This window comes from Eriocheir sinensis, chromosome 61 (assembly GCF_024679095.1).
Source record: "Eriocheir sinensis breed Jianghai 21 chromosome 61, ASM2467909v1, whole genome shotgun sequence".
Lineage (NCBI taxonomy): Eukaryota > Metazoa > Arthropoda > Malacostraca > Decapoda > Varunidae > Eriocheir > Eriocheir sinensis.
This window is the reverse complement of record NC_066569.1, coordinates 11,283,574-11,309,331: the sequence shown is the minus strand read 5'-3', so window position 1 is coordinate 11,309,331 and position 25,758 is coordinate 11,283,574. Positions and strand designations below refer to the sequence as shown.

The 25,758-nt window shown below is 47.1% G+C and overlaps 3 protein-coding genes across 13 annotated transcripts in view; 2 read left to right on the top strand and 1 right to left on the bottom strand.

Moving 5' to 3' along the window:
• The window catches only part of LOC126986502 (protein Skeletor, isoforms B/C-like), a 5,906-nt gene extending 5,253 nt beyond the window's left edge, over window positions 1–653 (top strand). The window contains exon 5 of the mRNA XM_050842782.1: window positions 240–653. Coding sequence (XP_050698739.1) covers window positions 240–484 — 245 coding nt within the window. The 3' untranslated portion in view covers window positions 485–653. The remainder of the gene's footprint in view (window positions 1–239) is intronic.
• A 2,274-nt stretch (window positions 654–2,927) lies between these two features.
• LOC126986499 (uncharacterized) lies at window positions 2,928–21,417 on the bottom strand. Of its 10 annotated transcripts, none has more exons than XM_050842774.1 (12): window positions 21,282–21,417; window positions 15,856–17,045; window positions 14,293–14,327; window positions 13,760–13,942; window positions 13,209–13,422; window positions 12,987–13,060; window positions 12,439–12,615; window positions 10,488–10,729; window positions 9,044–9,225; window positions 5,140–7,736; window positions 4,303–4,925; window positions 2,928–4,175 (listed from the first exon to the last, which is right to left on the bottom strand). In XM_050842774.1, the coding sequence occupies exons 2-10, from the start codon at window positions 16,907–16,909 to the stop codon at window positions 7,546–7,548; spliced, it is 2,352 nt and encodes a 783-aa protein (XP_050698731.1). In that variant the 5' UTR covers window positions 16,910–17,045; window positions 21,282–21,417; the 3' UTR covers window positions 2,928–4,175; window positions 4,303–4,925; window positions 5,140–7,545. The 10 variants fall into 10 exon arrangements, with proteins under 10 accessions (XP_050698731.1, XP_050698730.1, XP_050698733.1 ...); XM_050842773.1 differs by having other exon boundaries at window positions 2,928–4,280; window positions 4,375–4,925; XM_050842776.1 differs by having other exon boundaries at window positions 4,443–4,925.
• LOC126986501 (pancreatic lipase-related protein 2-like) lies at window positions 17,753–24,343 on the top strand. Of its 2 annotated transcripts, XM_050842780.1 has the most exons (11): window positions 17,757–18,031; window positions 18,291–18,430; window positions 18,605–18,690; window positions 19,170–19,353; window positions 20,038–20,142; window positions 20,465–20,603; window positions 21,305–21,497; window positions 21,866–22,098; window positions 22,341–22,521; window positions 22,831–23,022; window positions 23,381–24,343. In XM_050842780.1, the coding sequence occupies exons 1-11, from the start codon at window positions 17,902–17,904 to the stop codon at window positions 23,460–23,462; spliced, it is 1,665 nt and encodes a 554-aa protein (XP_050698737.1). In that variant the 5' UTR covers window positions 17,757–17,901; the 3' UTR covers window positions 23,463–24,343. The 2 variants fall into 2 exon arrangements, with proteins under 2 accessions (XP_050698738.1, XP_050698737.1); XM_050842781.1 differs by lacking the exon at window positions 23,381–24,343 and having other exon boundaries at window positions 17,753–18,031; window positions 22,349–22,521; window positions 22,831–22,979.
• The last annotated feature ends 1,415 nt before the right edge of the window (window positions 24,344–25,758 follow it).

The following is a 25,758-nucleotide window of genomic DNA, read 5'->3' as shown; positions in this document are numbered from 1 at the left end:
TTCCTACGCCTCAGACTTCTTCCCTTCCTTCTCCATATCCCCACCTCCCCATTCTTGCTCTCCCCTCTTTCTTCCCTTCCCCTCCCCTCCCATAGTTCTCCTACGCTTCTGACCCCCTTTCTTCCCATCTCCATCTCCTCCTCCTTCCCCTTACCTCCCAACGCTAACTTCTTTCGCTTCTTCCTCCACCCCCCAGCTCTCCCCTACAGTTCTAATCTCTCCCCCCCTCCCTTCCCCAGACGCAATCTTCGTGATGGGCAGCGGGGACGCCTCCAGCAGCGGCACACAGGTCCCCAACGAGCGCAGCGCCTCCTCTCCGCTCCCCAAGTACACGCGAAAGACAATCGAACTTGTCATCCCCGCCGAGCTCCGAGGACAACCCGTGCAGTACTTCGGCGTGTGGTCACCTACGAAGGGCATGCTGGCCTCCGTGACCTTTGACCCTGATGCCCTCCTGCCTCCCCCTGTGTCTGACCTGGTTTAGTTAGTGAGGTCATGTGTGGGGTTTGATTTTTTTTCTTTTTTCTCTTATTTTCTGTCTGTTAATTTGTCTGTCTTTGTTAATCTCTCTCTCTCTCTCTCTTGGTATAGGAAGTGACTGGCCAATGACAAATCAATATAAATAATAAGTAATAAATATCTATCTATCTGTCTATGTATCTATCTCTCTATCCTGTTGTTATTCACTTTATGTATTGTTAATGTAGTAAGTGAAGGAAGGTGGTGGTGGTGATGGTGGTGGTGGTGATGACTGCAACACCACCACCACCACCATCACCACCTTCTGATATGAATAAATGCCTCTACATACATATATTCACTGCCTATTCCCTCAACCTAAAATATGAGTTAGAAGAAAAAGAAGAGGAAGGTATAGTGGTACAGGAGGAAGAAAATGGAAGGAAAAAGAAGAAAAGGAAGAAAAAGAAGAAAGGAAAGGAAGAAAAAGGAAGGAGAGAGAGAGGGAGAGATTGACTGACTGACTGGATAGAATGGAAATAGGGAGAGAAAAGGACAAGGAGAAGAAAAAGGAAGATAGAGTTGTACAGGAAGAAGAAAATGGAGGGAAAAAGAAGAAAGGAAAGGAAGAAAAAGGAAGGAGAGAGAGAGAGAGAGAGAGAGATTGACTGACTGACTGGATAGGATGGAAATAGGAAGAAAAAAGAAAGATAGAGTTGTACAGGAAGAAGAAAATGGAAGGAAAAAGAAGAAAGGAAAGGAAGAAAAAGGAAGGAGAGAAAGAGAGGGAGGGAGAGATTGACTGACTGACTGACTGGATAGGATGGAAATAGGGAGAGAAAAGGAAGATAGAGTTGTACAGGAAGAAGGAAATGGAAGGAAAAAGAAGAAGAAAAAGGAAGGAGAGGGAGGGAGAGATTGACTGACTGACTGACTGGATAGGATGGAAATAGGGAGAGAAAAGCAAGATAGAGTTGTACAGGAAGAAAAAAGTTGAGAAAAAAGAAAAGGAAGAAAAACAACAACAGTGCAAATTAAAAAGTAAGGAAAACAACAGAGGAATCGAGATGTCACAAGAAGTCCAAGTTATAAAGTGTCACAATATTACAAGTGCCATGGATTTTGTGGCACTCCACTACTATAGACAGGCACAAAACAGTCACCACCATACACACCTGTGGCATCGAGGCTCTGGGTGGCACTCCAAGCACCAGTCAGGCTCCTCCACACAGTGCCGTCCCTCTGTGAAAAGTGCCGAAGTGCCTGACCTATCCAGAGAGAGTGTGGGCAAGACCCAAACACCACCTGGACCCTATTACCAGCTGGCACCTCCAGCTGGTTACTTGTGTGTGTTCTGGGAAGGGTCAGGTTCAGCCCCAGCCGACATCTTGTTTGACTCATGCTGCCCCTCGGAGCTCATCTTTGATCTGATGATTAGAGCGAGAATCTAGAGTCCGGGTTAACAGGTGGTCTTCAGGACAGCACGGGGGGGTAGTCTTAGGCCACTTGCATCCTCCTGGACACTAACAACACAGCCACTGCTTCCCCATACATAGGAAAAACACCTCTGCTCACACATTTGCTATAGGAGGAACATCTCTGCTCACACACAGAGAGAGGAAGGCACTGTGTATACTCTCATAGGTATCGTTAGTGGTAGGCTCTAAAGGACACTGAAGGTTTTGTAATAAGGTTGAAAGAGGTCTGTAAGTCTCTCTATAGCCAAGACAATACTGGCAAGCTAGGAGGAATTTACATGACTGCCTCAGGGATATATTCTTACACAGAGAGAGGAAGGAACTGTGAAATATTCTCTCATATATCATTAGTGGAAGGGCCTAAAGGAAGGGTATCTCTCTATAGCCAGGACAATACTGGCAAGCTGGGAGGAAGTTACATGACTGCCTCAGGGACACATTCTTGCACATAGAGAGGAAGGAACTGTGAATATTCTCTCATATGTCTTGTTAGTGGAAGGACCTAAGGGAAGGGAATCTCTCCGCTCACACACTTGTTATATAGCGGAAGAAAATCTAAGCTCATACACTTGTTATATAGGGTCAGAACATCACGCCACACACACTTACTACAGGAACATCACCCCTCACACCCTTGCCATTGGAACATCAGCTATCAAACCCTTGCCATAGGAATATCATCTCACACACACTTGCCATAGGAACCTCACTCCTCACACCCTTGCCATAGGAACATCACCCCTCACACTTACTATAGGAACACCACCCCACACACCCTTGCCATAGGAACAACATCTCACACACCCTTGCCATAGGAACATCTCACACACACTTGTCATAGGAACATCACCCCTCACACTTGCAGTAGGAACATCACCCCTCACATTTGCCATGGGAACATCACCCCTCACACTTGCCGTAGGAACATCACCCCTCACACTCTTGCCATAGGAACATCATCTCAATCTGGCTGCCAATGAAACACCAGAGTATTCCAATGAACATAAAATTTGTTTATTTGAAAGCACATATATTGTGGAGAGCTACTGAAGGCTAGTCTTGTGACAGTGACATAGTGGTGGTGGCGGTGGTGGTCCGGACTCCACCACCACGTGGCGCCAGGTCCACCAGGTCCAGGTCCTTCTCTCTCTCTCCCCTCAATACAACATACATGAACACATTAAGCGGTCACTTCCGGCCAAGCAAAATAGTATTAGACTCTCTGAATATAATAATAATAATTTGTTGTCCCTAAAATGCTAAGATATGAAAAGTTTGAAGTTCTTCCATGACTCGAACCTCTCCAGAAACAACACCAGGGAAGGGAGGAAAGGAGGGAGGAGGGATGGAGAGAAAGAGGGAGGGAGGGAGAGATCACCTGACTGACTGACTGGCTGGAAAATACAAGTGAAGAAATGGAATATAAAAAGTAAGATATGAATAAGAAGAGAAGAAAAAAAAGAATATAAGAAGGAAAATATAAGAGAAGAAATGGAAAGGGAAGGGAAGGAGGGAGAGATTGACTGACTGACTGACTGACTGGATAGGATAGAAATAGGGGGAAAAAGGAGGAAGGGAGGAAGGAAGAAGGGAAGGAGAGAAAAAAAAGAGAGAGAGAGAGAGAGAGAGAGAGAGAGAGAGAGAATATTAACACACACACACACACACACAATCACATATCAAAAAAACATTACAAAAAATCAACAAAATGACCCTTGGAAAACCTCACATCGTCCGCCCTAAGCCGTGATATTTCTGAAGAAGCCCGACACAGTGTTCCCTTGGTAAGCCCTCGCACCCCTAGTCAAGGCGTCCGCTACTAGGGTGCTGGGGCGGGCTGTTCGGGATGGGGCGCGGCACTCAGTAACCCCATAAGAACGCAGTATTTTTCCTACACAATGGACAGTTTTTTTCTCCCTCTCAAGAACACACTGGCTCAACACTTTTTCTTTCTTTCTCTCTTTCTTGCTGGGCACACAACACTCCGGGCATATTTTACTACCCTCTTTACTACCACAAGAACCCATAACAACACATTATTTTGGTCTCTTTCCTTTGTTTTTCTCTCTCAACGAACAGGTTTTTTTCCCTCCTGATGGGGACGCAACACTCCAGCCACAGCAGAACACACTGGCTCAATACTTTATTTTACTTTCTTTCTTTTCTTTCTCTTTCTTGTCATCTTGCTAGGCACACAACACTCCGGGCATTTTATTTTTTTCCCTCTCAGTAGACACACTATTTTCCTCTCCACAGACACACAATGCTTTCTTTTTCTCTCCCTGGGCACATATTATATTTTCCTCTCCCTGTCTTTTCCTCTCCACAGACACACAATGCTTTCTTTTTCTCTCCCTGGGCACACATATTTTCCTCTCCCTGTCTTTTCCTCTCCACAGACACACAATGCTTTCTTTTTCTCTCCCTGGGCACACACATTTTCCTCTCCCTGTCTTTTCCTCTCCACAGACACACAATGCTTTCTTTTTCTCTCCCTGGGAACACATATTTTCCTCTCCCTGTCTTTTCCTCTCCACAGACACACAATGCTTTCTTTTTCTCTCCCTGGGCAGACATTATATTTTCCTCTCCCTGTCTTTTCTTCTCCACAGACACACAATGCTTTCTTTTTCTCTCCCTGGGCAGACATTATATTTTCCTCTCCCTGTCTCTTCCTCTCCACAGACACACAATGCTTTCTTTTTCTCTCCCTGGGCACACATTATATTTTCCTCTCCCTGTCTCTTCCTCTCCACAGACACACAATGCTTTCTTTTTCTCTCCCTGGGCAGACATTATATTTTCCTCTCCCTGTCTCTTCCTCTCTACAGACACACAATGCTTTCTTTTTCTCTCCCTGGCCACACATATTTTCCTCTCCCTGTCTTTTCCTCTCCACAGACACACAATGCTTTCTTTTTCTCTCCCTGGGCAGACATTATATTTTCCTCTCCCTGTCTTTTCCTCTCCACAGACACACAATGCTTTCTTTTTCTCTCCCTGGGCAGACATTACATTTTCCTCTCCCTGTCTTTTCCTCTCCACACACACAATGCTTTCTTTTTCTCTCCCTGGGCACACATATTTTCCTCTCCCTGTCTCTTCCTCTCCACAGACACACAATGCTTTCTTTTTCTCTCCCTGTCTTTTCCTCTCCACAGACACACAATGCTTCCTTTTTCTCTCCCTGGGCAGACATTACATTTTCCTCTCCCTGTCTTTTCCTCTCCACAGACACACAATGCTTCCTTTTTCTCTCCCTGGGCACACATTATATTTTCCTCTCCCTTTCTTTTTTTTCTCTCCACAGCCAAAACCTTTCCTATCCTCTCTCTCTCTCTCTCTCTCTTGCTATCCCCAACCAGAACACACTCGGCACTGACACTGACAAACTGGTGAGTGCCGAAGACCTAGCTGGCACTAACACTGGCACTGACAATCTGCATATACCTCTTGGTGAGTGGCACTGATCAACTGTGTACACCTTTGACAAACCATGTATGCTTTCAGTTAACCGTGCACACCTCTGAGAGACCGTGTACACCTCTGACAAATCGTGTACACCTCTGACACCGTGTACGCCACCTCTGAAAAACCATGCACGTCTTTGAGAAACTGTGTACGTCTCTGACAAACTGTGCACACAAACTAAGGCAGGCTCTCTCTCTCTCTCTCTTAACTCCCTTTTTCCTCCATTTCCTCTCTCTCTTATGTCCTTGTTCTCTCTCTCTCTCTCTCTCTCTCTCTCTCTCTCTCTCTCTCTCTCTCTCTCTCTCTCTCTCTCTCTCTCTCTCTCTCTCTCTCTCTCTCTCTCTCTCTCTCTCTCTCTCTCTCTCTCTCTCTCTCTCTCTCTCTCTCTCTCTCTCTCTCTCTCTCTCTCTCTCTCTCTCTCTCTCTCTCATAACTCCCTTTTTCCTCCATTTCCTCTCTCTCTCTTGTCCTGTGTCTCTCTCTCTCTCTCTCTCTCTCTCTCTCTCTCTCTCTCTCTCTCTCTCACACATGCACACACATACACGATCCTATTTACATGTGTTCCAATCCTAATACCAACACTTTGTCAGGTCTTTGTCTTGCACTTTCAATACACACCACCACCTCTCTCTCTCTCTCTCTCTCTCTCTCTCTCTCTCTCTCTCTCTCTCTCTCTCTCTCTCTCTCTCTCTCTCACACACACACACACACACAATATTTGGAATACTTTTGGCAGTGTCCTTGCAGATGAGACCAAATGGCGACTTGACAAATATAATAATAATAACACAAGTAATAATAATAATAATAACAGTAATAATAATAGTAGTCATAGAAGTAAGTCATTATATCGTTATCATCTGTTTTGTAATGATAGTAAAGTAATAGTGGTAGTAATATTAGAAGGGTTAAGGATACTATGTACAGAAAGTTAACCTACAGTGACGTGCCCAACCAACCTCTGCTAAAGACTGAAGAATTTAAAAACATTTCCGACCACACACACACTTAAAATATTTTCTTGTTTTGATCAAGTTAAAATTTCTTCTCTATTTTTTTCTCCTCCTCCTCCTCTTCCTCTTTCTTCTCCTCCTTTTTTACAACTCCTCATTCCTCCTTTTATTCAGTATTTCCTTTTCACACACACACACACACACAATCAGTCACTCCTTCCCACACACACACGTATACATACATTACCATCCACACACACACACACACAAGACCAGCAGCAGTAGTAGTAGTAGTAGTAGTAGTAGTAGTAGTAGTAGTAGTAGTAGTAGTAGTAGTAGTAGTAGAAGCAGCAGCAGCAGCAACACGAAAAATATAGACTATACATTTGCATACATATACGTACGTCGGTCGTGTCCTATTCGAATAGTAAAAAAATAATATACAGCAACCCTCCGTCTGGTACGAGGCCTTGCGGTCGTCGGCGGCACTGATGGCACTGACGCGGGGCAAGGCTGAACAAACGCCGGCCAGGATTCATTGGATATCGGCACTTGCTGGCACTCCGAACATGGCAACAACAGTATGACCCTCACTCACTCACTCACCAACTCCAAGGCTTGTCAAGAGAGGGGGGACTTTATCATAGGGGGATTGAATGGAAGGGGGAAGAGGAGGAGGAGGAGGAGAGCAAGGAAATGAAGATAGAAATGAAAGGAGGAGGAAGGATTAAGATGGAGAAAGTGAGAAGGAGGAGGAGGAGGAGGAGGAGAGGAAGGAAATGAAGATAGAAATGAAAGGAGGAGGAAGGATTAAAATGGAGAAAGTGAGGAGGAGGAGGAGGAGGAGGAGGAGGAGAGAAGAGGAAAGGAAAAGAGAGGAAGGAAGGAAAGAAGGATTGAGATGGAGGAAGAGGGGGAGAAAATGAAGACTAGAAGGAAAGAAAGGAAGGAAGGAAGGGAGGAAAGAGAAAGAACGGAGAAAAAGAAGAAGACAATGACGACAATAATAATAATAATAATAATAATAATAATAATAATAATATAAATGGTAAGTAATTATCTGCCCATCACTTCCACAAACACCAACCAAACACGTCTTGAGAACCACCAATACTAGAACTGTACGTGTGTGTGTGAGTGTGTGTGTGTCTGTATGTATGTGTGTGTGAGTATGTGTGTGTATATTAGGTGGCGCAGGGTGTCTCTGGCTGACCTGCGGCGTTGGTGTTGGCATTTGCGTTTGCTAGCTGTTGTTGTTGTTGCAGTGAGAGGCGCTTGTTGTTGGACGGGTGGAGGCGCAGGGTGGCGTAGTGGGCCGAGGGGAACCGCTGGTGGTAACGCTCGTCACGGAGGAACTTAACTGTCACCAAGTTACCTGGAAGAGGGGGACAGGATGAACACACTGCTATGACCTTCTAAGTTTCCTACAAGTGGATATGATAAACACTCTATCAGAACTATTTGCTGCCATCATCTTCTTCCAGGTTTTAACAAGAAGAGGATATGATAAACACTCTATCAGAACTATTTGCTGCCATCATCTTCCAGGTTTCTTACAAGAAGAGGATATGATAAACACTCTATCAGAACTATTTGCTGCCATCATCATCTTCCAGGTTTCTTACAAGAAGTGGATATGATAAGCACTCTATCAGAACTATTTGCTGCCATCATCATCTTCCAGGTTTCTTACAAGAAGTGGATATGATAAACACACTGTCATAAATGTTTGCCGCTGCCACCTTCAGTAGAGAACCTGGAAACAGTGTTCAGAAGGGAAAGACTCCGATGGTTTGGACATGTGAAGAGAGCAGGGGAGGATACAGCACTGGGAGTTTTGGAGAGATTGGAGGTAGAAGGAAGGAGACCAGTTGGTAGACCTAGGAAAATGTGGAGAAGGTGTATACAGAAAGACTTGGCAGTGATGGGAATGGATGACAATCGGGCAGAAGACAGAGCAGAATGGAGGAGAGCCATAAAGTGTCTAACCGCTCAGAAGAGTGGAAACGGACAGTAAACGAAATGATGATGATGACCTCCAAGTTCCTGCAAGAAGTGACCATAATGAACTTGGCTGTCTCTGTTACTATATAAATAAATAAATAAATTAAATACTGTAATCATCTTCACTTTCATTATTACTGGCAAGACCCACCTTCACCTTCACTACAAATAAAAGAGAATGACATGAAAAATGACCCCAAATAGCTAGTCAACAAATTCACAAACAAATAAATAAATAAATAATATCATCATCATTTTGTTTATCGTTCGTTTTCACTCTTCCTGAGCAGCTGGACGCTTTATGGCTACTCTGTCTTCTGCCCGATGCTCATCCAATCCCATCACTGCCAAGTCTTCCTGTATACACCTTCTCCACGTTTTCCTAGGTCTACCAACTGGTCTTCTTCCTTGTATCTCCAATCTCTCCAAAACTTTCAGCGCTGTATCCTCCCCAGCTCTCTTCACATGTCCAAACTATCGGAGTCTTTCCCTTCTGAGCATTGTTTCCGGGTCCTCTACTCCACATCTGTTAGCTACATCTGCACTAACATTCATCATGGCCTTAACAGCAAGAGAATGAACAGATCTTACAACAGAATATAATAGAACAGAACAGAGTAGCACAGAACAGGAGAGGATAAACAAAACTAGCACATAACAAGCCCTGCGTCCACTCACCATCGTACCACCAGCCATGCAGCGCCCTGAAGGCCCGGCCAGAGTCAACCAGCGAGGCACACTTGAGGTAGACGCACCCCTCGCGGGAGCTGCGGTCCACCACCACATGCACAATGCTGATGCCCTCGCACTTCTCAAGGATGCTGTCCTGGATGCGGGCCGGCCAGCTGTCCCCAAACTCCCTGAGAGGACAAGAAAAGACAGGGGTAATTAAGGGGAATAAAGAGATGTGTGATGATGGTAAGAAGTAATTAATGTTGGATAAGTAATTGTTAGGTAGTTATGGGGCTGGCCAGCTGTCCCCAAACTCCCTGAGAGGACAAGAGAAGACAGGAGAATAAGGGACATGTAGTAACAGTAAAACAAATGATGAATGTAGGGGAGAGAGAGAGAGGGAAGGGACATGCAGTAATGGTACAACAGATGATATATGTTGTCTATGGGGCCGACTAGCTGTCCACAATTTACAGGAGATCAAAGGGAGACCAGGGGAGGAAGGGGACATGATATAACAATGGTATAACAAGTGACAAGTGCTGTATATAGGGACAGGAGCCATCATCTGTGTCCCCAATTTACAGGAGATCAAAGGGAGACCAGGGGAGGAAGGGGACATGATATAACAATGGTATAACAAGTGACAAGGGCTGTATATAGGGACAGGAGCCATCATCTGTGTCCCCAATTTACAGGAGATCAAAGGGAGACCAGGGGAGGATGGGGACATGATATAACAATGGTATAACAAGTGACAAGTGCTGTATATAGGGACAGGAGCCATCATCTGTGTCCCCAATTTACAGGAGATCAAAGGGAGACCAGGGGAGGATGGGGACATGATATAACAATGGTATAACAAGTGCCAAGTGCTGTATATAGGGACAGGAGCCATCATCTGTGTTCCCAATTTACAGATCAAAGGGAGACCAGGGGAGGATGGGGACATGATATAACAATGGTACAACAAGTGCCAAATGCTGTATATAGGGACAGGAGCCATCATCTGTGTTCCCAATTTACAGATCAAAGGGAGACCAGGGGAGGATGGGGACATGATATAACAATGGTACAACAAGTGACAAGTGCTGTATATAGGGACAGGAGCCATCATCTGTGTCCCCAATTTACAGGAGATCAAAGGGAGACCAGGAGAGGATGGGGACATGATATAACAATGGTATAACAAGTGACAAGTGCTGTATATAGGGACAGGAGCCATCATCTGTGTCCCCAATTTACAGGAGATCAAAGGGAGACCAGGAGAGGATGGGGACATGATATAACAATGGTACAACAAGTGACAAGTGCTGTATATAGGGACAGGAGCCATCATCTGTGTCCACAATTTACAGGAGATCAAAGGGAGACCAGGAGAGGATGGGGACATGATATAACAATGGTACAACAAGTGACAAGAGCCACCATCTGTGTCCCTGGTACTCACACATCACAGTCGAACATGTTTCTAATCTTGAGGCAGGAAGTTGGAGACACATTGGGCACATTGTGAGGGCTGAGGGTGTTGAAGGCGGGCCCCTGCCATACCTTGGGGGGCGGCCGGCCTCCCCCGCCCCCACTGTCCACCCCAGGGGAGGAACCGGGGGAGTGGTGGGACTGGGGCACACCCGACGCCCACCGCCACACCACACAGTCCTCACCACCGACCGCCTGGATCTCACGCCGCACCTGTGGGGGAGTCTCATTAAGTACCTGTGTGGCGGAGTGCTGAGGTGCATTCCAGGAGGGTATCTATTTACCTACAGAGTTACCTTCCCTTATTAATAGCCTGTAGATGAGCAGTGAGTCTGTCTATCTACATGAAAACCTTGACTGTGGATTTGCTACAAGAAGACATCTCCAAGCTACAGGAATGGAACAAAAACTGGCTGCTACAATTCAATAAAGAAAAATGCAAAGTCCTGGATTGTGGGAGGGGATATCCAGCACACCAATACCACATGGGAAACACTCCACTATCCACCACAGAGGCAGAGAAAGACCTGGGAGTGTATGTTACCAGGCTACCAATGAAGGGATATCCAGCACACCAATACCACATGGGAAACACTCCACTATCCACCACAGAGGCAGAGAAAGACCTGGGAGTGTATGTTACCAGGCTACCAGTGATGGGATATCCAGCACACCAATACCACATGGGAAACACTCCACTATCCATCACAGAGGCAGAGAAAGACCTGGGAGTGTATGTTACCAGGCTACCAGTGATGGGATATCCAGCACACCAATACCACATGGGAAACACTCCACTATCCACCACAGAGGCAGAGAAAGACCTGGGACTATATGTTACCAGGCTACCGACGAAAGCCAAATCCCTGCAGCAGATGGGTTAATAGAGCTGAAGGGACCATAACAGCAAGCCAGAGGGCCCGTAACCCTTTCCTTGCTAAGCGCTCGCAACGAGACTATCCCCCAGTAGCGCTCGGGCACCCCAGCGGGGAAGGGGATCTCTTTTAACCGCTGTATCTCAAAAACTATTCATCACAGCTACAAAACAAAAACACCATTGGAAAGAGGAGGCCAAGATCTATAAGATTCGGTTATGTAAGCTTCTCCAGCCACTGTACAGGCACGTTCAGGGTTTTTTTTGCTGCGAGTGCGACTGGCGCTCGCAGTGAGCTTTTAGCACCACCAGCAAGTGACGCTAGTGCTCGCTCTTTTAACCTCTGCATCTCAAAAACTATTCATCACAGTTAATAAACAAAAACACCATTGGAAAAAAGAGGCCAAGATCTATAAGATTGGTAATGTAATCCTCTCCTGCGAATGTACTGGCATGTTCAGGGGGTGTTGCCTGTGAAGACGTACATTTATACATGCGCGACGGTCAGCTGTAAAGCAACTACTGAGTAGATCTCTTGATGATGGGGTTCTGCAGGGCAGTATTGCCAACTGCAAAATTTACAATTATTTGGTCAAAATATCAGTCATGTGATAGGTGAAGCTATGCAAAAATGCCGCTATATTGGACAAGAACATCCACCAGTTGCTCGTCCGTAGATTTTCTGTGCTAGGCTGATATGATTTTCCACCAAATTTACTGGAAAACCCACTGAATTGGCAATGCTGTGGGGTGAAAACAGTGTTGGAACACTCTCATTCATGGCAAATTTGAGTGCGACTGGAGCTCACAGTGACCGTTTAGCACCACCAGCAAGTTACGCTAGTGCTCGCTGCGAGCGTTTAGCAACGAAAGAGTTAATAGTGAGTTTCAGGGACCCTAAGAAGGTGAGACCAGCATCTTTTTATATATATATATATATATATATATATATATATATATATATATATATATATATATATATATATATATATATATATATAGTTAGGTAGAGGGACCCTAAGAGTGCAAGACCATCATCATCACCCACCCTAGACTCGTTGTGGTTGATGAAGGCAACGGCACGCTCCCAGAGATGCTGTTTGGTGCGGCGATCGCGAGGGCTGATGAGGGAGTCCCGCACGTGGTTCACCGCTACAAAGTCCTTCCCCGACGCCCCACCCAGGCCGCCCAGCACCTCCAGGATCTGCTCCACCAGCTCGTACATCTGTGGGGGTGATGGAAGGGGGTGAGGGTGGTGGTGGGATGTGTGTGTGTTTGAGGTGTTGATTTTTGCACTCCTATTGTTGTAGAGTTTATTCTTTGTAATTTCTTGTCCTCTCCTCTCCTCTCTCTCTCTCTCTCTCTCTCTCTCTCTCTCTCTCTCTCTCTCTCTCTCTCTCTCTCTCTTCTACTCTACTATCCATTCAACCTTTATCCTCCTCTCCTTTCCTCTGTCTTCCTCTTCTTTATCCTCTACTCTATCGTCCTCTTCTCAATCCTCCTACTCTTTTTCTCCTCTCCCACCACTCTCTCTGTGCCCCAAGCAACTGACACACACACACACACACACACACACAGGTACCAACACACCCTCACCTGTTGCTTTTCCTCTTCCGCTTTCCATCTGTAGTATCTGGTGCAGGAGAACGCTAGCCAGGCGGTGACCAGGGCTGTAGGGGGGGGGATTTACATAGGTTTACATAGACATCCAGACCATACCGAGCCTATGGTCCAGACTGGATGGTATAGCTTTACATATATTTACACAGATATTCAGACTATTACTACTACTACTACTATTACTACTACTACACCCACCTGTCACCAGCCCCATGATGAGGTAGAGGAAGGAGTAGATGGCAGTGGTGATGTGGCACAGTATATAGGTGGGCTGTGACGCCACCTGTACGCCCAGCAGAGCCCCCCCCTCGCCCCCCGTTGCTCCCCCACGAACCGCCTCCAGCCCCCAGTGAGGGTTCCACTCCACCAGGCTGCCCAGGGACTCCACCACCTTCTCCCCTTCCGTTGGACTCTGTGGAAGATGAGCAGACTGGTTTTAAAGACGAGACGTTGATGGACGAATATAATAAAAGTACAGTTACCACCAAGACCTCTCTCTCTCTCTCTCTCTCTCTCACTCTCTCACTCTCTCTCTCTCTCTCTCTCTCTCTCTCTCTCTCTCTCTCTCTCTCTCTCTCTCTCTCTCTCTCTCTCTCTCCATATTCTTTCTCCTCCTCTCCTCCTCTTCCAAATAGTCACACACACAATTTTTCTTCACTATTTTTTTTACCCTTGAGCTGCTTCCTTATACTGTAAACTATAAATAAATAAAAATTAATAAAAAAAACAGTTGGGGTATTGGCACTCACCCAAGAGGTAGCCATGTGTCGCTGTAGCAGGTCCTGGAGTGCCGAGGTGGGCAGGTACTTGGTAGGTGCCTCGCCGCATTGGTGCCGGCCCGCCTGCTGGTGTAGTGCGGGCAACACCACCTCCTCCAGGCGACCCAACACTGGCTGGACCAACGCCATCGCTTGTACTGACAGGCATTTGGCCTGAGACACAATGGAAGACATTAGTAAGGGTGGTAGTAGTAGTAGTAGTAGTAGTAGTAGTAGTAGTAGGAGGAGGAGGAGGAGGAGGAGAAGGGTAGTAACAGCAGTATAGTGGTAGCAGTAATAGACTAGTAGTAACAGTAGTATTGGTAACTGCTTCTTTTACTGTAATAATAATAATAAAAACAATCTCTTGAGGCATTTCGAATAAAAAAAAGTAAAAAACAAGCTTGATTTTTAACTGTTTTCAAGCTCATGTTTATCTGTTTAGGTTTATTTGTCTATTTATTTATTTAGATGTTTGTTTATTTTCTCTCATTTCATTCTGAGACACAAGGGATGGCTCTCACCTTCAATGTGCTGCTGCATACTGGAAATCTATTTTCTGAAAAGAAGCAAAGGAGAAATATAAGTCAAGGAAGGACATTCTTGCATAACTAAACCAAACTTATCACTCAACCCTGTAGCAGCGACGAGCCAAATTTGTGGCTTTAACGTGTAGCAGCAATGGGCCAAATTTGTGCCATGATATAAACCCCCCAAAATAGATGATACATAATCTGATCACAAATGCTTTGATACATATTATGAAATGGTTTGTGTGAGGGGTGATTTTTTCTCATTTTTCTTGCTTGGAGGGACCATTAAGAAACATGATCCCCGCTGCTATCGGGTTAAGCTTCCTAAGACCATAAGGAGGGTGGACTCTGCTGGCACCTCGACCGTCACACTGAAAACGTCTCAGCGAAAAGTGAATCACAAGTATTCATAGGCAATAATTATGAAAACAAAACATGAGACACGATAAATATATGTGATAGGCTTCGCGCTGCCCCACTGTTGTCACTGGCGGTGGAGTAGGTGACGGGTTATCTACATATACCCCAACCCTGGTCAGCCCTGCAAGTCAAGCCTCGACTCAGTGCAGTGACAGCCGCCTAACCTAGCCAGTGTTGTGACAGGGACTAACGCTCTATACAAGGGGCCATGGTAAATGTATAGTTCAGCTCCACCACCTCAAAATACTATATATGTATGGCACCCATTTAAATTTTAGTTGATGGGTGAGAAAAAATAGCGTCAAGCTCCCCAGTGCGATGGTTGTAAAACTAGATAAATACAGTAAATATATGGGAGAGTTTAGTTCCACCACCTCAAAATAACATGTACCGTACGTCTTCATATTATGGTTAATGGATGACTTTTTTTTTTTTTACAGCAAGGGGGGGCAGTTCAAGGGTAAAAAGCAAACAGCAACAGCGACAATAAAAATGCTAGATGATGTTTGAAAAAAACACGTCCTTTAGCCGTAATATGAAGCTTCGCCTGGGCAGAAACTAAGCTAACCTAAGAAAACCTAACATGACCCTGCCAGCGTCGCCAATCAGTAGGAGACGGTTGGGTGCCCTGGGGTGGATGATTATTGGGGCGTTTGGTCTTGACGCCTCAACTGCTGGGTCATGTGGTGCCAAATAAAAGATTAAATAAACTAAACTTTAAAACTAAAACAAACAGTAATTAATTAAAAACAAGGTAAAAGAAGGACTCAATAGAAGGACAATAAAACCTACAGGAGGTTGAGGATGCCAGCCTGGGGTGGAGCGTTTAGGTTTGTTCAGCTTGGGTTAGTTCAGTTGATAACCACGTATGGCTTTATAGCATGGATTATTATTTTTTTCTATAGTAAAGGCAGCGGCTCAAGGTATATAAAAGTAGTAATGAGATAAAAAAAGCCCACTAAGGCCTGCCCCTGGTTTATAATATGGTTGGTTTAGTTCAGCCATAATATGAAAGCGTATATTGTATTTGGAGTTGGCGAAGCTGAACTACACCTTTACCCTAGGCGGCCCCTCATCCAGCGTTCACTAGACGGCTGCCATAGAAGTAGCATTGGCCGAGCGGCGCTGACTGACCTGTGGGCGTGGGCGGCGGCGCTGAGGGCTTGGGCGGCAGCTGTGTGTCCGGGGGTGCGGGCAGGGGCAGGGGCGGGGGAGTGGGTGTGGCGGAGAAAGGCACAGAGAGGGATGCCAGGGCTCGTGCGGCCATGGCAGGCACAGAACACAGCGTGGGCAGCAGTGGCACGCGCATGTTGACGTAGAGCGCCGCCACCACGCCGAAGAACACCGCCAGCAGCACCAGCAGCAGCAGCGGCACCTTGTAGTGCCAGGTGCTCTCCTCCTCCTCCGCCCCCTGGCACTCTGCCGCGCTGCTGTTGTGGTGGTGCCGCCCGTTGGCCAGGCGGCTCGGCCCATCCGCCTGGCTCACCAGGGTGTCCGCTGCTGCCGCCGCAGACTCCGCCACCCCGCCCCCCCCAGCATCCACCCAGTCACGCCCATTCTGCAGGTGGCCCCTGGCACTGACACTGGCCCTGGCCCGCGACGCCTGGCCCGCCCCGGCACTGTGGTTGTGGCTGTGCCCCGCGCCCAGCCGGTACCCCGGGGCCAGGGGGTCGGCGTGGGCGCCCCGCGGCCTGGGGGCCTCGCGGTGGTCCTGGCCCGCCATGGCCTCGGCGGGGTCGGAGTCTGAGCCCGTGTCGTAGTCCTCGCGCGGCCTGGCGGCGGCCGCCCCGGCACGCCCGCCGCGGCCCCGGGCGGGGAAGAAGCGGCGGTGGGCGTCAGCGGGCGTCAGCGCCGCGGCCTCGTCAGCCCCGCCGCCGCGTGACAGCCGGCGCCTGGCGGGCGGGAGCTGGCCGTCCCTGGCGGCCCTGCTGGAGGCCAGGGAGTGGTCGTGCTGGTCCTCGTCCTCGTCGTCGTCCTCGTCCGAGCTGAGGGTGTGCAGCCCGCGGCTCCGTGTGCTCCTCCTGGCGCGGGCGGTGGCGGGCGCCGCCTTCCTGCTGGCGGCCAGGGCGTGGTTGAGCTTCTTGATGAGGATGCCCCGCGTGCTGGGCGTGAGGGGCGACGTGATGCCGTGCTCCAGCAGCCGCCGCCGCAAACTCTCGTCCGGCAAAGACCTCAGCGACGACGCCATGTTTACACACTATACACACACACACACACACACGCCGCTCCTCTGCCTCCTCCTGTGACCTGTGGCCGCCGTGCGCTCACCGACACTCCTCTCATGCTGGACTGTTAATACGGCGGCCCTTCATCGCCCTCAGCAGCTGCTTTTGGGAATTATTAGCATTATTATTATTATCTTTATTCACTAACTCCCTCCTCCTTCTCCTCCTTCTCTCCTGCCCACCGCTGCGCTACAAGACCCTTCTCTAACAGGCTGAGATAATATGCCTTTTCTTCATACTTTTGTGATTATTATTGTCTTTATCATTATTATTAGTAGTAGTAGTAGTATTTGAGAGAGAGAGAGAGAGAGAGAGAGAGAGAGAGAGAGAGAGAGAGAGAGAGAGAGAGAGAGAGAGAGAGAGAGAGAGAGAGAGAGAGAGAAACCCATGAAATAAAAAGATAAAGAAAAATAAAGAAATACAGTTCACTAAGGCATCAGAAATCACACAAAGTAGTAGATATAGTAGTAGTAGTAGTAGTAGTAGTAGTAGTAGTAGTAGTAGTAATAGTAGTAGTAGTAGTAGTAGTAGTAGTAGTAGTAGTAGTAAAAGTAGTAGTGGTAGTACGTAGTAGTAGTAATAGTAGTAGTAGGAGGAGGAGGAGGAAGATGAGAAGGAGCAGGAGGGAATGAGACAAGGTGTATGTATAGTCTGGTAGTACACATGCACTCAGGTACACACACACACACACACACACACACACACACACACACACACACACACTCAGGGGTCACAATCCTAGGCTCGCTATCAGGCCTTATCACTACGAGAGGAAGAGATAACAGTAGCAACTCACTTGGAGACACACACACACACACACACACACACACACACACACACACACACACACACACACACACACACACAGTCGTTCCTCTGTCCTCATCTCGTGCTCATCTCATTTCTCTCTCTCCTCACTACTACTACTGCTACTACTACTACTACTACTACAGTCATGGGTCGTAGTGTGATCATGCACGCCCTTATGTCGTTCATGATAAATGCCCCATACGAAACGCCGCCCACGACTACGCCCACGACGCCCACGACCACGTACTACAGCAAGAGGAACATTACGTCTCAAGGTATAGTAGTAAAGTAGTAGTAGTAGTAGTAGTAGTAGTAGTAGTAGTAGTAGTAGTAGTAGTAGTAGTAGTAGTAGTAATCATAATCTCATCATCATCATAATAATAATAATAATAATAATTTGGTGTGTGTGTGTGTGTGTATGTACAAGAGAGAGAGAGAGAGAGAGAGAGAGAGAGAGAGAGACGGACTTCTCTCTCTCTCTCTCTCTCTATCTATCTATCTATCTATCTATCTATCTATCTCTCCCTTCTTCAGGTTGCTTCGAAGGTTACGGCTGCTTCCCTATAGACGGGCCGTGGGCAGGACCTGAGCGCCCCGTGTCATTATACCCACTGCCCCCGCCCGAACTGACCCCAACCTTCTGCTTGCATACGCCCGCACGCCCATCTTGTCATGTGAGTAGTGGTGGTGGTGGAGGAAGAGGAGGAGGAGGAATGGTGGTAGTAGTAGTAGTATCATTATTATTATTATTACTATTATTATTATTATTATTATTATTATTATTATTATTATTATTATTATCATTATTATTATTACTATTATTATTACTACTATTATTATTATTACAGGCACTGGACCTCCAAGACTCCTCCACCTTCAACGAGTTTTTCCTCCACCTCTCCACGGCCTCCTCCATCACCCTCCTCACCCACGGGTAGGTAAGGGAGGGAGGAAGGAAAGGAGGGAGAGAGAACTTTATTATCATCTCTCACCCATTCAGTATTAAACGTTATCTAAAAGAGAAGGAAGAGGAGGAGGAGGAGGAGGAGGAGGAGGAGGAAGAGAAGTAACATCTATAATTTTTCTTCTTCTTCTCATCCTCCCAGCATCCCTATAATTATCATCTTCTTCTTCATCTTCTCAGCCTCCCAATATCATCTCTTTCTTCTTCTTCTTCTTCTTCTTCTTCTTCTTCTTCTTCTTCTCCCTATACTATACTTTTTTTCTTTTTTCCCTTTCCTTCTCCTCCTTCGTTCTATTTCCATCTCTCTATACATATCAATCAATCAATCTATCTATCTATCTATCTATCCATCTCTAACGCACAAAGATACCCTAACTATCTTATCTCAAACTCCTAATACATAGTACCACACTCCAGCTACAACCCCTCCAATCCACCCCCATCAACAGGTATCTAGAGTCCACGCAGTTGGAGTGGGTGGAGCGCTTGTTGGAGGCGCTGCTGTCAACGGGCGATAGTATGGGAGTGGTCGCCGTGGATTGGTCTCGAGCGGCGCCTCCGACGTATGCCCAGGCCGTGGCTAACATACGTCTGGTTGGGGTGATGGTCGGGCAGCTCCTCGTGCGGCTAACGGTAAGTGTATAGAAGTGGTAGTTGTAGTAGTAGTAGTAGTAGTAGTAGTAGTAGTAGTAGTAGTAGTAGTAGTAGTAGTAGTAGTAGTGGTGGTGGTAGTACTGGTGGTAGTTTTTTTCTGAACGTTATAAATTCTGATACACATAATTTTTTCCTTCGTTTACTTTTAAAAAGCAAAACAAAAAGTTGGTCTTCTCATACTCTCTGCGTCTCAGTTCGGGTGTTTGAAATGTCTCTCGTGGTAGTGAAAGTTGCTTGAGCTTTTCATGGACTGTACTGTGATGGCGGTGATAGTTTGACCCGACTTCTGCGCCTTCAACGTTAAAGCCACCCATGAAAATCCGGTTACTCTTCTCTGTGGGCTTGGAAAACAGGCGTAATGGGAACCTGATACGTTTAGGAATATGAAGCAAAGTCTCTGGAAACGTCCAATCACATTTACCACTAGCGGACATTACCAGCAGGGTCTTCAGCAAGGCTTCTATCAGACTGCCACCCTATTCCAACGCCCACAAGACCAGCAGTGCGTTAAGGGCGGAGCATTGGCAATAGACGGCGACGCGGTGAAATCTACGGACTCAGTCAGCCGTGTTTACATTACTCCGCGGCTACTGTGATCGACAATGCTAACAGTGAATTACTATCAAAGGCTTCGGATTCTTGTTACGACTCTTCTTCCCCCAGGACCTTGGCATCACCCCCTCGGCCATACATCTCGTAGGGCACAGTCTCGGCGCCCACCTCATGTCCTATGCCGCCAACCACCTCGAGACCATGAAGGGAAGGCAGGTATGTGTGTGTGTGTGTGTGTGTGTGTGTGTGTGTGTGTGTGTGTGTGTGTGTGTGTGTGTGTGTGTGTGTGTGTGTGTGTGTGTGTGTGTGTGAGAGAGAGAGAGAGAGAGAGAGAGAGAGAGAGAGAGAGAGAGAGAGAGAGAGAGAATAAATGAGGACAATAAACTCTCTCTCTCTCTCTCTACTCTGTATCTATTTTCTTTTATTTTGGGGGGTATTTTTTCGTCTCTCTCTCTCTCTCTCTCTCTCTCTCTCTCTCTCTCTCTCTCTCTCTCTCTCTCTCTCTCTCTCTCTCTCTCTCTCTCTCTCTCTCCCTTAGGTGGGTCGCCTGACGGGCCTGGACCCTGCTGGACCTTACTTCGCTAACACGGCATCGGAGGTACGCCTGGACCCCTCGGACGCCGCCTTCGTTGACGTCATACACACGGACGCGCCGAGCCAGGACTGGGAGCTGAACAGTACGTGGTGGTGGTGGTGGTGGTGGTATACTTTAAGAACCTAAGAATCTAAGTAATGTCGGGTGCTCATATGTTTTGAGTCATTATTGTCAACTTTTTCCACAGGCCAAAAAGGAGATCAGTCGAGTTATAATGAGTGTTTGTTTTAGGTTCACGGTACAGGAGAAGGGTCAAACTATCACCAGGGTCACAAAACTACCCCTGGAAATACCCAAATCACCCACGGAAGACTTGTCAAATATGTGTTTTTTAGGTTCACGGTACAGGAGAATGCCACCTGGGTCACAAAACTACCCCTGGAAATACCCAAATCACCTACGAAAGCCTTGTCAAATATGTGTTTTTTAGGTTCACGGTACAGGAGAAGGGTCACACTACCACCAGGGTCTCAAAACTACCCCTGGAAATACCCAAATCACCCACGGGAGACTTGTCAAATATGTGTTTTTTAGGTTCACGGTACAGGAGAATGGTCACAATACCACCTGGGTCACAAAACTACCCCTGGAAATACCCAAATCACCCACGGAAGACTTGTCAAATATGTGTTTCTTAGGTTCACGGTACAGGAGAAGGGTCACACTACCACCAGGGTTTCAAAACTACCCCTGGAAATACCCAAATCACCCACGGAAGACTTGTTAAATATGTGTTTAAGTATATGAGCCTTTTCCTCACCTCCTGCAACCTCCGTCTGTCAGGGCTTGGCTACGCGGACGCTCTTGGACACGTGGACTTCTACCCTAACGGCGGGCATCACCAGGCGGGCTGTCAGGGGTCGGCGGCGGCTTTTATACAGAGGCGGGAGAACGTGGCCGGCGGGGTGCTGTCCTACATCGGCTGCAGCCACCAACGGTCCACGGAGTTTTTCGCGGAGTCAATTCTGAATAGCAAGTAAGAGAGGAGGATTGAATTAGTGACTCCGTGGTTAATATATGTGGCTATAATTCTAGTGTTTCGTGTCTATCTATCTATCTATCTATTATGTATCTGTTTATTTTCTATTTCCCTATCTATCGTTCAAATTCTTCTGCTTCTTCTTCTTCTTCTTCTATCTATCTCTATTTATTTATCTATTTTTCTCTCTATCTTCTTCCATTTTTCTTTCCTTCTCCATCTCCACTTTCTTCCCTCACCCACCTCCTCCTCCTCCTCCTCCTCTTCCTCTATTTCTACTTCTCCTCTAATGCACCTCAATCTTACCATCAAATTCTAGACTTCCACTATATCCCATTTTCACCTTTTTCTCTTTCTCTCCCCAGATGTCAATTCCAAGGGGTTGAATGTACCTCGTGGGAGCACTACAAGGCTGGGGGATGCTGGGGGTGTGACGGGGGACGCTGCCAGGCCATGGGGTACCCCGCTACGAGGCCTGGGGGAGAGGGAGGTGATCGATATGCTGGGGAGATCACGGCGGGGCTTTCAGGAACATCATCTTCTACATCGTTCCCTAAAAAGATCTTCCTTGGAACTGATTCTGCCTCTCCCTTCTGTGGTGTGTGTGTGTGTGTGTGTGTGTGTGTGTGTGTGTGTGTGTGTGTGTGTGTGTGTGTGTGTGTGTGTGTGTGTGTGTGTTTGCAATACATACAATTTCCCATAAAACTAAAAATCTCTCTCTCTCTCTCTCTCTCTCTCTCTCTCTCTCTCTCTCTCTCTCTCTCTCTCTCTCTCTCTCTCTCTCTCTCTCTCTCTCTCTCTCTCTCTCTCTCTCTCTCTCTCTCTCTCTCTCCCAATCAGCTGAGCAGTACCGCGTGACTCTGGTATCATCGTCAACATCAGCGCCAGAGGAGGGGGAGGAGGAGGAGAGAGAGGATGGGGGCGCGAGGGGGGGCGTGGGGGGCGCTAGGGGGGACGTGGCCCGCTTCACCGTCACTCTACGAGGTCATCTCCGCACGCTGACCATCCCTGCCCCGACGAGGTGAGGAGGAGGAGAAGGAGGAGGAGGAGGGAAGGAAAAAAAAGAAAAGTTGGAAGGAGATGAAGGAGATGAAGGAGGAGGAGGAGGAGGAGGAGGAGAAGAAGGAGAGGATGCTATAGGGATGCTGAGAAGAAGAAGAGGAGGAGGAGGAAGATAATGCAGTTTAATATCACATCTCTCCAACGTACATCTCTTCTTCCTTCTCCTCCTCCTCCTCTTCCTCCTCCTCCTCCTCAAAACCTCAAATCCATACAGTCCCAATTACTTCTGCAAAACTTAACCCAACCCATCAATCTCTCACCCTTTCAGTGACGCGTGGGTGGAGGCGGGCGGGCAGACATCGTGGGTGGGGTGGGGAAGTGGAAAGCTGGGTGGAGTCTACAACCTACGAGTGGAGTACGAGGTGGAGCAGGACTTGCTACAGGCACTTGTGTGGAGTTTTCGGCCGCCAACTCTTTATGTGGAAGAATTCAGAGTGGAAGTGCTGTCAACTGGAGCATTGTAAGCACTGGTAGTAGTAGTAGTAGTAGTAGTAGTAGTAGTAGTAGTAGTAGTAGTAGTAGTAGTAGTAGTAGTTGTGGTGGTGGTGGTTGCAGTAGTAGTAGTAGTAGTAGTAGTAGTAGTAGTAGTAGTAGTAGTAGTAGTAGTGGTAGAAGTAGTTGTGGTGGTGGTGGTTGCAGTAGTAGTAGTAGTAGTAGTAGTAGTAGTAGTAGTAGTAGTAGTAGTAGTAGTAGTAGTAGTAGTAGTAGTAGTAGTCTCTCTCTCTCTCTCTCTCTCTCTCTCTCTCTCTCTCTCTCTCTCTCTCTCTCTCTCTCTCTCTCTCTCTCTCTCTCTCTCTAATTCTCTCTCTCTTTTCCAGGATGCGGTTTCCTTTCTGTGGACGAAAGATGCAGGCTGGAGAGAGTCACACGCTGGTGTCGGACGCTAACTGTTCAGAGTAGCAGCAGCAGCAGCAGCAGCAGCAGTTATAGTAGTTAGTTATCCAATAGTTGTGTTAGGATCGCGATCACTGTAACCCAGAGGCGAGAGATGAATATGATGAGATGATATAGGGAGGCTGGGAGGCTGGGAGATGATATATAGGGATGCTGGGATGCTGGGAGATGATATATAGGGATGCTGGGATGCTGGGAGATGATATATAGGGATGCTAGGAGATGATATAGGGATGCTGGGAGGCTGGGAGATGAAATAGGGATGCTGGGAGCCTGAGAGGTGATAAAGGGATGCTGGGAGGCTGGGAGATGATATAGGGATGCTGGAAGGCTGGGAGATGATATAGAAAGAAGAAGAAGAAGAAGAAGAAGAAGAAGAAGAAGAAGAAGAAGAAGAAGATATTGGGAGACTGGGAGATGAAGAAGAAAAAAAAAAGATGATATAAGGATTCTGGCAGGCTGAGAAATGAAGAAGAAGAAGAAGAAAAAGAAGAAGAAGAAGAAGAAGAAGAAGAAGAAGAAGAAGAAGAAGAAGAAGAAGCAAGTGTTATAGTTGTGTTATATCATGCTTAGTAGAGGAGAGAAATGTACCTGATAATAAGGTGAGGTGGTACAGACAAAGAGTAGACGCGGTTGTGGTGTTGGGAACGAGTCGTTCACGCAAGTTAGGAGCGAGTTAAGGACAAGTTAGGAACGCCGTTAGTAGTATGTTAGTTTTTAGTACCTGAACAAACGGCTTATTCTTTGTGGCAAATAAAGACAATAATAATAATAATAATAATAATAATAATAATAATAATAATAATAATAATAATAATAATAATAATAATAATAATAATAATAATAATAATAATAATAATAACAATAATAATGAAAAAATTTGAATATTCGAATGTTTTATTTCTTACCATACCCCCCCCCCCTCCTGTCTCTCTCTCTCTCTCTCTCTCTCTCTCTCTCTCTCTCTCTCTCTCTCTCTCTCTCTCTCTCTCTCTCTCTCTCTCTCTCTCTCTCTCTCTCTCTCTGTAATACAATAGACTACATGTAATCCCAAACGAAAGAAAAATAAAATGAGAGAGAGAGAGAGAGAGAGAGAGAGAGAGAGAGAGAGAGAGAGAGACAGGGGTGTTAGGGTGCCAGTGGACAGGGGTTTTAGGGTGCCAGAGGACAGGGTGTTAGGGTGCCAGTGGACAGGGGTGTTAGGGTGCCAGAGGACAGGGTGTTAGGGTGCCAGTGGACAGGGGTGTTAGGGTGCCAGAGGACAGGGGTGTTAGGGTGCCAGAGGACAGGGGTGTTAGGGTGCCAGAGGACAGGGGTGTTAGGGTGCCAGAGGACAGGGTGTTAGGGTGCCAGAGGACAGGGGTGTTAGGGTGCCAGAGGACAGGGGTGTTAGGGTGCCAGAGGACAGGGGTGTTAGGGTGCCAGAGGACAGGGGTGTTAGGGTGCCAGAGGACAGGGGTGTTAGGGTGCCAGAGGACAGGGGTGTTAGGGTGCCAGAGGACAGGGGTGTTAGGGTGCCAGAGGACAGGGGTGTTAGGGTGCCAGAGGACAGGGGTGTTAGGGTGCCAGAGGACAGGGTGTTCGGGTGCCAGAGGACAGGGGTGTTAGGGTGCCAGAGGACAGGGGTGTTAGGGTGCCAGAGGACAGGGGTGTTAGGGTGCCAGAGGACAGGGGTGTTAGGGTGATATTGGACAGGGGTGTTAGGGTGCCAGGGGACAGGGGTGTTAGGGTGATATTGGACAGGGGTGTTAGGGTGCCAGAGGACAGGGGTGTTAGGGTGCCAGAGGACAGGGGTGTTAGGGTGCCAGAGGACAGGGGTGTTAGGGTGGCCGGGTCCGCGCCGAGGCACAGGAGCACATCTTTAACTTGCTCCACCTATTGATTGTGGACAGCGGGTGCAGACACAAGCCTTACCCCGCCAAGCCTCCCCCCCTCTGCGCCACCCCTCACCCCCCTTGCGCCCCCCACGACCCCCCTCCTCCTCCTCCTTGCATCGACTTGAAGGTCAGGGGGTCAAGGCTGGGGAGACGGGGGGAGGGGAACATGGGAAGGGGTGTTTATGTAATGGGTTGGGTATTATTATGTTGGGGTGGTGGTGGTGGTGATGGTGGTGGTTGTGATGATGGTGATGGTGGTGGTTGTGGTGGTGGTGGTGATGGTGATGGTAGTGGTGATGAAAGTGTTGTGTTATTATTGTTATTGTTATTACTAATATTAATAATAATAATAATAATAATAATAATAATAATAATAATAATAATAATAATAATAATAATAATAATAATAATAATAATAATAATAA